Below are 11,204 nucleotides of genomic sequence, written 5' to 3' on the forward strand. Positions count from 1 at the left end.
GACGTCGCTTCACGTGATGCTCCGGAGGAAAGGACGTCCCATTGCTCTTAAAACTAATTTCCCTAGAGGTTTCTCAATACTCAAATGTCCCCTCCTCGACTCCTCGACTCCCCGGTCCTCCGGTAGTGACCCGGAAATGAATTTCAGCGCGCCATTTTGAAGGACATCTCATTTCGCTAAATGCACACCGAGGACCGAGGATCGAGCGTCGAGGAGGCTCTCTGGAGGAGCTCTAACCGAGGATACACTGATGGTTCCTCCACGGCTCCTCCGCGGATACCTTTCCGGGAACGGTCGAGGCGTGACGCACGGCCGGACTTATCTCAGCCAATGACAGCTCTGCATGCATCCCCTGGATATTATTTTAGAAACTGCTCTCATCGCAACGCGATGTTTCCAGAGAGAACAGCTGTGAGGTCCGTGCAGAAAGCAGAGCAGTGTGTATAATATATATCACTCAGTATAACAGGCCTACTCTCTTTATTTGCTTTAGTTTAGTAGATATCTACAAACAAAGAGTCCATATTTTTCTAAGACCATTTAGTGCTTCACATAATAAAATACACAACGGCTGTAGCCTGATTATGCTTTAGGAGCTGTAGGTGTGTGTGGTACAGTGTGAAGGTGTGTGTGTGGTACAGTGTGGAGGTGCGTGTTGTAGGCTACAGTAGGTGTGTGTGTGGTCCAGTGTGTAGGTGTGTGTGTGTGTGTGTGTGTGTGTGGTACAGTGTGTAGGTGTGTGTGTGGTACAGTGTGTAGGTGTGTGTGTGTGTGTGTGGTACAGTGTGTAGGTGTGTGTGTGTGTGTGTGTGTGTGTGGTACAGTGTGTAGGTGTGTGTGTTGTACAGTGCGTAGATGCGGCGGACAGACGGGTCTCAGTTGGTTTGGTGTCCTCTGCTTACTATACTTGTACAACTTTTGGCCCGTAATTTCAATTCCTCATTGTAGCGACCAGAGAGGGGAGGGGGGATATATCCAGTCTCTGATTGTGTTACGTTATTATGAGAGTGCTCTCATACTTGTTTGATTCTGAAATTGTATATATTTATATAAATATATGTGTGTATATGTCCGCATCTGTAGCCTGTTATTGTCTCATTATACCGCACTGTGAATGAATTAAAAGTAAATATATAAGTCGTCATGAACACATCTGTCCATCAGACAGAAGAGGTTTCTCAATACTCAAATTTCCCCTCCTCGACTCCTCGACTCCTCGGTCCTCCGGTAGTGACCCGGAAATGAATTTCAGCGCGCCATGTTGAAGGACATCTAATTTCTCTAAATGCACTTCGAGGACCGAGGATCGAGCATCGAGGAGGCTCTCTAGAGGAGCTCTAACCGAGGAGACACTGATGCATCCTCCACGGCTCCTCCGCGGATGCATTTCCGGGAACAGTGGAGGCGTTACGCACGGCCGGACTTATCTCAGCCAATGACAGCTCTGCATGCATCCCTTGGATATTATTTTAGTAACTGCTTTCATTGCAACGTGATGTTTACAGTGAAAACAGCTGTGAGGTCCGTGCAGAAAGCAGAGCAGTGTGTACAATATATATCACTCAGTATAACAGTCCTACTCTCTTTATTTGCTTTAGTTTAGTAGATAACTACAAACAAAGAGTCCATCTTTTTCTAAGACCATTTAGTGCTTCACATAATAAAATACACAATGGCTGTAGCCTGATTATGCTTTAGGAGCAGTAGGTGTGTGTGGTACAGTGTGTAGGTGTGTGTGTGGTACAGTGTGTAGGTGTGTGTGTGGTACAGTGTGTAGGTGTGTGTTGTACAGTGCGTAGATGCGGCGGACAGACGGGTCTCAGTTGGTTTGGTGTCCTCTTACTTTAATACTTGTACAACTTTTGGCCCGTCAATTCAATTCCCCATTTCAGCGACCAAAGAGAGGGGTGGGGGGATATATCCAGTCTCTGAATGTGTTACATTATTATGAGAGTGCTCTCATACTTGTTTGATTCTGAAATTGTATATATTTATATACATATATGTGTGTGTGTGTATATGTCTGCATCTGTAGCCTGTTATTGTCGCATTATACCGCACTGTGAATGAATTAAAAGTAAATATATAAGTCATCATGAACACATCTGTCCATCAGACAGAGGACTGCTGTGCCTCCTGTCATCATTAATGGACGTCTCTTTAAAATGACCGCTCAGAGGAGTTCTCATTTCTCTAACCGCCTGCTGCTTCCCCTCCTCAGTCCTCCGCTCGCATCTCCTGTGGGCGGCACCAAGTCTCGTGGATAGGAGTCGAGGAAAGGAGTCGAGGAGGGGAAATTTGAGTATTGAGAAACCTCTCCTGCTTCTAGTTGTTTCCTTGCGTCTCTCCATGCTTCCCTGAGGGACTAGTCACAGGGAAACAACGCAAGTGAGGGACGCAAGGAATCCATTTAACCGAAGTGAAACGCAGCCCTACAAAAAACGAACAAATAGGTCGATTGTTTAAGCAGCTTAGATTACGACCCATAGCCACGTTTTAAAGTGTAGCACCTCTAGTGGTCGTGTAAGAAACAACATGCTCCCGTTTATTCGTTTATTCACAAATAACCCATTCTGGAAAGTCCTAAATTGTGCAATAGTTTGGCCATTAAAATGCTTTTTGATTAGATTTCTAGCGAGAAGTGTATATTGTACTTTTAGAATCCACGTCCAGTGGATGTGTAGGATCTATAGTTTGACAAAAAATACAAATCTAACATGTTGACATCCTATTTAATACTTTGTACTTTGTCAATGAAAGTATGATAATTATGGATGGATGAAAGGATTTGAAATTGACCTGCACCATTTCCATAAGCCCTATACGAAGTATGTTTGGTGTGTTGGATAATCGAAAAATCTTGCCTTTTAAATTCTACTGTTACATTATAACATTTCTAAGCAAATCATTTTCTGAAAATGTCTAATGGTTTGTATAGTACTTCTTCGAATCATAAATTGTATGCACACTTTCTTAAGGCCAAAGTAATACATTGGAGTAAGACATTTCAAACATGTATTTGCAATATAATGTATATTTGTTAATAATGAAGCAATATCGGACAGTTTGCAAAGTGTTTCTAAACACATTTCCTTCCATAGAAAAGGAGATGTTAAGATACATAGATAGGTATAGATAGATAGGTATAGATAGGTAGGTAGGTAGGTAGGTAGGTAGGTAGGTAGGTAGGTAGGTAGGTAGGTAGGTAGGTAGGTAGGTAGGTAGGTAGGTAGGTAGGTAGGTAGGTAGGTAGGTAGGTAGATGGATAAATATCACTAGAGTATCTAAATAACACACAATATACTGACAATATTGAATAATTGAATACTACCACTATATCACTACAACATCTCACTATCAAACTACATGACAATGTATGTGTTTAGCTGATTTCCATGTCAATACCGCCCACACACTCAGAGACATCCTAAAGGGAGTGAGTGTGCATATTAGTAAGCCACTATAAACTCATAAATCATTGTGACTGCGGACACGCCCCCTGCTCTGCTATTGGCTGCTGCGCCCTTCACGTGGGTTACGTCCCCTCTCGGTAATTTAAATAGCCCCTTGCGCAATTTGATGAATAGTGTCACTGTCGGGAGCGTTGGAGACGGATGAAGGGGTGTTGATAGATGGACAGCAGGACAGAAGGATATAAGACAGGAAGAGAAGCTGCGTCATGTCTACTCACAGTTACACTCACTGAGAGTTAGCGCAACTATCCCCGTCTCTGTTCCCGGGCTTCGTGTCGTGTCGCTTCGCCTTTTTCTGCAAAGTTATGGAGAGCAGAACACATCAGGTCTGAGTGTTCCAGCTGTCCGCGTGCCGACGTTCTTCTGAACAGTCCTTCAGTTTCCCAGAGTAGCTCCGGAGGAACGTTTTGTCTCAGGTAACATATCTCCTGTTTCCCTCCTCTCTGATTATTTTCACTCTGAGCAGTGGTCGGCGAAGTATTCATTCTTTACCTAAGTAAAAGTACAAATACTATGGTCTTTACATACTTCATATCAAGTAACAGTCCAGATCTTAAAAATATTCCTGAAGTACAGAAGTATTATCAGCTAAATGTACTTCAAGTATCAAAAGTAAAAGTTTTCAGAATGCATTATGGTGGTTTTGACAATACTATATTATTCTAGAATATTATATTAGGCCTACCCATTTTTGATAACAACAAATACACGAAGGAGGACGTTCAATTTCGGGCAAATGTACGTATGGCAGCAATATAGTACTGCATCTTATCATACATGTGTTTTTATAAGTAAAGAAGTAACTATGAGTGTTAAATACCTAAAGTGGAGTAAAAAGTACAATATTTGCCTCCAAAATGTGGTAGAGAATATGTAGAATAAAATACAAGTAAAGTAAAGTTTGTCAAAAGTGTACTTAAGTACAGTACTTGAGTTAATGTACTATGTTACATTGCACCACTGACAGTAAGATAGCATCTCCTGTGCAAACCGTTAAATAAAGTAAGTACTAGTAAATAGAGTCAAGTACTTTTTAAAATCCTTTTAGTAATCAATTACTCATTACTGGCGCTCTTCCAAAAGTCCCATTTGGTCCCCTTCCCCCTTACATCACAATACACCGTGGACACATTGAAGTAAACACGGGGCTTATTCTCATCAGGAATAATATGACTTGTGTTATTTTGACATTACAGAGATATAGATTATACGATTGTAATGTATTTATTTATGTGTGTTATTTATGGAGAACTGTGTCTATTCCAGCTCTCAGTTCCTGCTATTGCAAAGTAAATATCTAATAATGGAAACAAAAATAAATATGGTTAAACGGATAGACTTTTATTTCACAAGAAATCAGCATTTGTGTATTTATGTCTCAGTTTCCTAAACTGTCTCGTGTGTGTGTGTGTAGCCTTGGAGGGCCCCCATCATCATGGTGAACAGCCAAGCGTCAGGCGTGCCGTCGGCCCCCAGGTCGTGTGCAGGGTGCGGGGGAAAGATCGCCGACCGCTTCCTGCTCTTCTCCATGGAGCGCTACTGGCACACTCGCTGCCTCAAGTGCTCTTGCTGCCAGGCCCAGCTGGGAGACATCGGCACCTCCTGCTACAGCAAAGGGGGCATGATTCTGTGTCGGAGTGACTACATCAGGTGAGAGGAGGAAGAGGTGGCAGAGGAGGGGGCCAATGCTTTGAAATGTTTAAAGCTGTGCAGACTGAGTAATCTGTGTGTGTGTGTGTGTGTTTCAGACTGTTTGGGCACAGCGGGGTGTGCAGCGCCTGCGGACAGTCGATCCCCGCCAACGAGATGGTGATGAGGGCACAGGGAAACGCTTACCACCTGAAGGTAAGTCTGCAGCTCTCCCATCACCAGCCACCGTCTCCCGCTGCTAGTTTGACAGACACATCTGGGATTTGTAAGGAGTGACGGGGAGGAGGGAGGAGGGGGGGTGAGCACCTACTCTTACCTCATGTAGTCACTTTTAAACTTTGATGAGAGATCATCTCTAAAGGTGCAGATTAGACTCTTTGAATCTTTCATATTTAGATTCATATCAAGTTTACAGAGTTTTGATGACCATATTTAATTGTTCAATGTGCTTGAGTGGATTTGATCCGTCTCTGACCCTCTGTGTGTTCCTGTAGTGTTTCAGCTGTGCCACCTGTAGGACCAGACTAATGCCTGGCGATCGCTTCCATTACATCAACGGTACAATCTTCTGTGAACACGACAGACCTGGCGCCGTGTTGCTCAACAGCCACCTGCTCCCCCTCCAGAGCAGCTCTGTGCTGACAGACCAGAAGGTGAGCCACTGCAGAGCCATCTGTACCCCACAGCACCCCCCCACGTGAACATCACATGGTGGAGTGTGGATCATAGAATGTCTGGCTTCTCCTGGGGTAAAAGGCTGCCACAGCAGAATGATGCAGTACATACAGAAATACAAAGACTACATCAGAGATATTACTCTGAAACAATCTATTGTCATTTTACAATAATTTCCACCTTAACGAGCTGCTATACCGTTATGATACCTATATGTTAATGCTTTGGTTCTTAGTCCAACTTAATAACATAACAGTTAAGAGCACTGTGTTCTGCTGCATTATGAGCACACTCACATCACACCTTACATTTGCAACAATATGACTCGCATTATATGTCATATTGTTTTTGGATGAATAAGTTAATCAAATAGGTATTTAACACTATTTGATTTAATTAGCTGAAATCATTACCTCTATACACTAACAGGAAAACTAAAAGTCCTTTGATAGGCGTATCATGCACATCTCATTCTTAATAACATAGGGGAAAGTCCATGTATTTGGACTTGAACCACTTGTTGTATCCTGACTCTTTCCCTTCTCTGCAGGTATGCTGAGGTGCCTGCTTCTCCATGTTGTTGTGATTTCTCCTCACGGCCCCCCTCTTCCCCAGGAGGGAGGACACCGTTGCTTACAAGATCCCGGTCCGTCACCACATCGGAAACTACATCACATTTATGTCGTGTTCAATGTTGTCTGTGCATCATGCAAAGACTGTGTGATTTGCACTGGCAAAAGGCTTCTTTGGGACTGAAAGAAAGCCAAAGGAAAGCGATAAGGATGAAAGCCTGCGCCAACTGGAAGAGGGAATAAGAGACGCTTGAATGAACATTCGATGGACTGCTGTAAAATGACTGTCAAAGCTTTGCTTATGCCATGTGGCAAATATTTCCCCTGAGCGTCAGTGTTTCAAATGAACTTGATCTTTCTCTTGTATAAATTAATCTGAGATCTCACACTCTGCGGATTGAATATAATATGTATGGGTGTTAGGTCAAAATGTTCAGTCATAAAAAACCTTGTAATAAGATTTTAAACTATTTCAGAGGTAAGATTCAAACTTTAAAAAAATCTAATGTTGCTGTATGATGAACAAACTGAATGAACCAGTGATGGGTTTTTTTCTTTATCAGATGTCTGTTCAATGTGGAAAAACAATTGTGCCGTTTTAAACAAAAATCCTATTAAAGCGGTTTTTCTGTAACATGTCAAAAACAAGCTGAGGTCATTTTGAAGCCCCTGAGCGGCATTACAGAGACATCGTATTGCATGGTACGTAACACGCTGCAAGTGACTGTCTCTCACTCTCCTTAGCCCTGTATGGTGAAAACATGCCTGATTACCCTGAGGAATGGAATTAGGGGGCTTGAGCTCTGACCATTTACAGAAGCAATTAAACATGAGCCCTGTATCTGCTGCTGGAGCTCCTGGGAGGCTGAACTCGGGGCACAGCCCGCGGCTGACTGGCTGCCTCTAATAAGGCCTAATCTGAAAGCAGGCTAATTAAAGGGGAGTGGCCCCTCTACATTCAGGGCATTTGAAACAATCTGATGTATTTATTGTTTACCATGTTCTAATTAAAGCTCCAACACATGCTGGTTGTTTTCCATCGAGGCTTTGTTCTCCACCATTCTCTGCATGGCTCCTGATTTTCAGGAGATTCATCGAATTCACTCTCACTCCGTGTGGCTTTTTAATGCGATGTAAAAACTTTAGTCTCAGCATACCTTTCGGAGGTTGGGAGTTAATCTTATTGTGGTAGCGGCGGTGGGAAGCTGAAGATATGATCTGCTCTACTTTCACACCTTTCCCCGGAGCATGGCAGGCATCAAACTCACACCTTAATGCGCTTAGCTATTTCAAACGTCCCACTTGTCATGGTAGGTGCTGATACTGCATCAATTATTTATTCCACGTCTGATCAAGAAGCGTCACGCAAATTCATTAACGTATGCAAATGATCACAATTACAATTATCTTTCTATCGTGATGGCGAAGAAATAAAACCTCGGCACATTCCCGAATCCCACTGCACCACAAGTTACACTTTGCATTCAAACTAATCAAGTCTCATCTGCCTTTTCTTAATTAGCCGGAACGTTTTCAGATGCCAATTAGCAGGTCTCATGAAAAGACTCTTTGCCATGAGGCGTTGTCTTTTTATCAGAGCTACTGCAGGTGTTTGCCTCACCATGTAGCCTGTGTCATAGGAAAGTGTTTATTCCTACTAATGAATCATATTAACACATGCAGATGAGTGTAATTGCCCAGGCTTCTCCACCTCACACGGTGTGAAGACACAAGATGATGCCAGGATATTTTTCACATGCTCAGGATGAAGAGGAAAAGTACCGCTGAAGCCTCCTTCATGCCCAGACACTCCTGTGATATAGATCCAAGATGGTTGCCCGCCTTTAGCCCAGTTCCCTCTCTCATCCTGATCCACTGCTTCTTGGAACGACTCTCAGAGTGTTTGGAACGGGACTGCTTTGTGTCCAACTGAAGTTTGAACAGCAGAATGTGGTCAATATCTGGGGTAAAAATAAATCAAAATAGAATGATTGAGCTTTAAGATTACATATTCTGCTCATATTCAGGTTTGTTTTTTACTGTGCCATGTCTCCATGCATTAATGTTCAAAATGCTTGTGGGAGAGAAACTCCCTCTTTATAACGCTGGATTCATAGTTCACATTTGAATGGGAGCCCTCTCCTAACCGTTAGCTGCCAACACAAACTTCAATATTTACGTAACCATGGGCAAGAATCATTTGTATATGTTATATACCACACTTCCTTCTAAAGTGCTACATTTATTTTATATTATAAACACTGCTGATACTTACTCCCTACTTGAATGTGGACTTACTGAAATTGTAATATTTTTTTAAATATTATGTGCATGCCTTTTTATAGAATAGTGTTCTTCCTCTTTATCTCTACTTAGCCGTAACAGTGTACATTTCCCCTTCGTGGGAGGAATAAAGTTATTCTGATTCTGAAAAAAACACAGAATTCAAAAGCATTGGCTTGTAACAGTTATAAGCAATATCACTGTTTCTACTTCTTTATCATTTTGTGTTGGTAAATGATCGCCAAATGATTTGAAGGGATACAATCAGTGACATTTCTCCAGGAGTGATGCCAAGTGACATGTGATTCCAGTCTGAGGTTGCAGTGTTACATTTCTAATTGAAACCATACACTTTTAAAGACGAAAAGAAAAGTATTCATCAAGAAATGAATGTTTCGGTGAATCCAGACTTAAAGGGTCAGTTTTGCCAAATTGTCAAAAGACTCAGGTTAACATTTTTGAAATGGCGGCACGTGAGAAACCCTTCCATGTTGTACGCTGTGTACACTTTGCACAAATTGCACCCTAACAGAGCATTAGCGCTATTATTTGAGTTTGATTGTTGGCTGGCAAAATATAACCTGTTCTGAATGATCGATTCAAAATGATAATAACTGTATTCCGGTTTTGTATGCAACCACAACTGCTGTGGTTTTGGTTTGGTGGTCCCTCCCCTTCTGCCATGATGAATGCTGATGGAGGCCATTGAGGGTGGGAAGTATCCAGCTTTTCACACACATTTGACCTACAGTATGAGTATATGTACTATAGTGATTTTGCCATTGTTGTGTGTGCATGAATTGACTATCTCAAAATAGTGAGTGTACGCAAACTGAGATGCAGCACCCCAGTGAAAGCTGTTTACACTGAGCTCTGTGGAATATCCAGACATCCTGTTGCTTTCTTTTTGGTTGGTTGGTTTTTGCTCCGATCCTCACTGCTCAGCCCGCACTCCGGTGTCCCAGGTTCCCGTGGGGCTTCGCTCGGCAGAGCACGTGTTCATCCGGCACGATGCTCACATGGGTTCCCTGCAGCCCCCTTACGACGAGCCTTTCAGAGTCTTGGAGCACGGGGGCAAGCACTTGGTGGTCGACATGGGTGGCAGGGCCGAGCACGTCTCGGTGGACCGGGTGAAGGCTGCTCACCTGGACTTGGACCAGCTGGTGGTGCTGGCAAGATCTCCGCGACGGGGCCGCCCCCTGGCCTTGACCCCTGTCACCGACCTGGGGCCTACGGTTCCGGTCCCACCGCTCCCAGCAACCACCCCTGTAGGGGTCGCCTCCCCGGCTCCCGTTCTCCGGAGTCGTGGTGGTCGTTCCTCGCCATCGCACGGACTTTGTGTATGGGTGAATTCTGGGGGGGCTTCCAGGGGCGCTGCCAGGGATTTTGGGCCCCATGAAAATATATCACATTGGGCCCCACCACCAGGCCCAGGCCACGCCAACCAAGCACAATTGCTGTAACCACACCTCCAGAACCCAACCCACTCATTTATGCTTTAAATAACTCTACCTGTACAGGCTTGCATCTATCTTGTAGTCCAATACTAACTGCACAATATTTACTGACACTGAGCTGTGAACATATAACACTGTGCAGACGTGCAACATTCTGCTGCAGTAGAATTCACTATTTGATATAAGACTAACATTCCTGACAATAGATCTCAATAGTCATCTTTTATGGTGTACATGCCTTTTTAATAACATTTTTGAATGGAACATTCATAAATCAAAATAAATATAACTTAAATATAAATGACCTCTTAAATTAAAATAAAGTGAACATTAACACCAATATTATCATTTATAAAATAGTTATTACGAGGCCTTGCTCAGCCTTACTCACCAAGAGCCCAGCGCCTAGCCTTCTTACAGGCAAAGTCACTGATCAAGTCCTTGAAGTCCAGCTTTCTAGCGAACTGGCTTTCAATGGACAGCATGGCAAGACGGCAAAGGCTTATGGGGAGACAGGGCTGGGACCGGGACAGGGCTGCTGAGCCTAAATATGGATCTGTTGGTCCTGGTACGAGGGGGAGGGGGCAACTGATTTAGTATCAATAGCTACTAAAAACGTACCTGCATTTATTAAATGTCAGCTAAAAGAGGAGTGAAATTAAAAACCTCTGCATTTTCTGTGAAGATATTAACAGTACTTAATATCAGCAAAACATTACAATTATTATTTACAATGGGCTAAGCTTAGCTAACAGACTAATTTCCACCACTCATGGACCACACCCACCTTTTCTTTTGAAAAACTGGGAGACATACTGTCGCCCTTTAGTCAGGCGCGCCGGATTCATTTTAGAAGTGGGGGGGGCAAAAAAGTGCTTGTGTATGGCCCAATCCCAAACCACGCCCTACACCCTACCCCTACACACTCCCCCTCCGTGACGGAGTGAACTCCGTGGAGGACGGCCTCCCCTCTCTCCTGCAGAAACAGGAAGTGCCGTAACTGTATGTAACAACGGTTTCAATTCAGCATTTCTTTGACAACAAATGTAAATGAATAACTCAAATAAAACTCCAAACATCTTTAATTGTGTTAG

General features: G+C 43.2%; 1 protein-coding gene across 1 annotated transcript; it reads left to right on the forward strand.

Moving 5' to 3' along the window:
* The first annotated feature begins 3,587 nt into the window (after positions 1-3,587).
* Positions 3,588-7,397, forward strand: LOC117544066 (LIM domain transcription factor LMO4-B-like). The gene is made up of 5 exons (XM_034212853.1): positions 3,588-3,889; positions 4,888-5,123; positions 5,222-5,318; positions 5,618-5,776; positions 6,349-7,397. Exons 2-5 carry the CDS (start codon positions 4,909-4,911, stop codon positions 6,355-6,357), a joined length of 480 nt encoding a protein of 159 aa, XP_034068744.1. The 5' UTR covers positions 3,588-3,889; positions 4,888-4,908; the 3' UTR covers positions 6,358-7,397.
* Positions 7,398-11,204: the final 3,807 nt, after the last annotated feature.

Source organism: Gymnodraco acuticeps, unplaced genomic scaffold (genome assembly GCF_902827175.1).
Source record: "Gymnodraco acuticeps unplaced genomic scaffold, fGymAcu1.1, whole genome shotgun sequence".
Taxonomy (NCBI): domain Eukaryota; kingdom Metazoa; phylum Chordata; class Actinopteri; order Perciformes; family Bathydraconidae; genus Gymnodraco; species Gymnodraco acuticeps.

What these genes read in the sequence shown, in the direction of transcription:
- LOC117544066 (XM_034212853.1), top strand. Translation starts at nt 4,909, where the DNA reads ATGGTGAACAGCCAAGCGTCAGGCGTGCCGTCGGCCCCCAGGTCGTGT. An exon ending in TGTCGGAGTGACTACATCAG is followed by an intron (nt 5,124 to 5,221) that starts GTGAGAGGAGGA and finishes TGTGTGTTTCAG; the next exon opens with ACTGTTTGGGCACAGCGGGG. An exon ending in GAAACGCTTACCACCTGAAG is followed by an intron (nt 5,319 to 5,617) that starts GTAAGTCTGCAG and finishes GTGTTCCTGTAG; the next exon opens with TGTTTCAGCTGTGCCACCTG.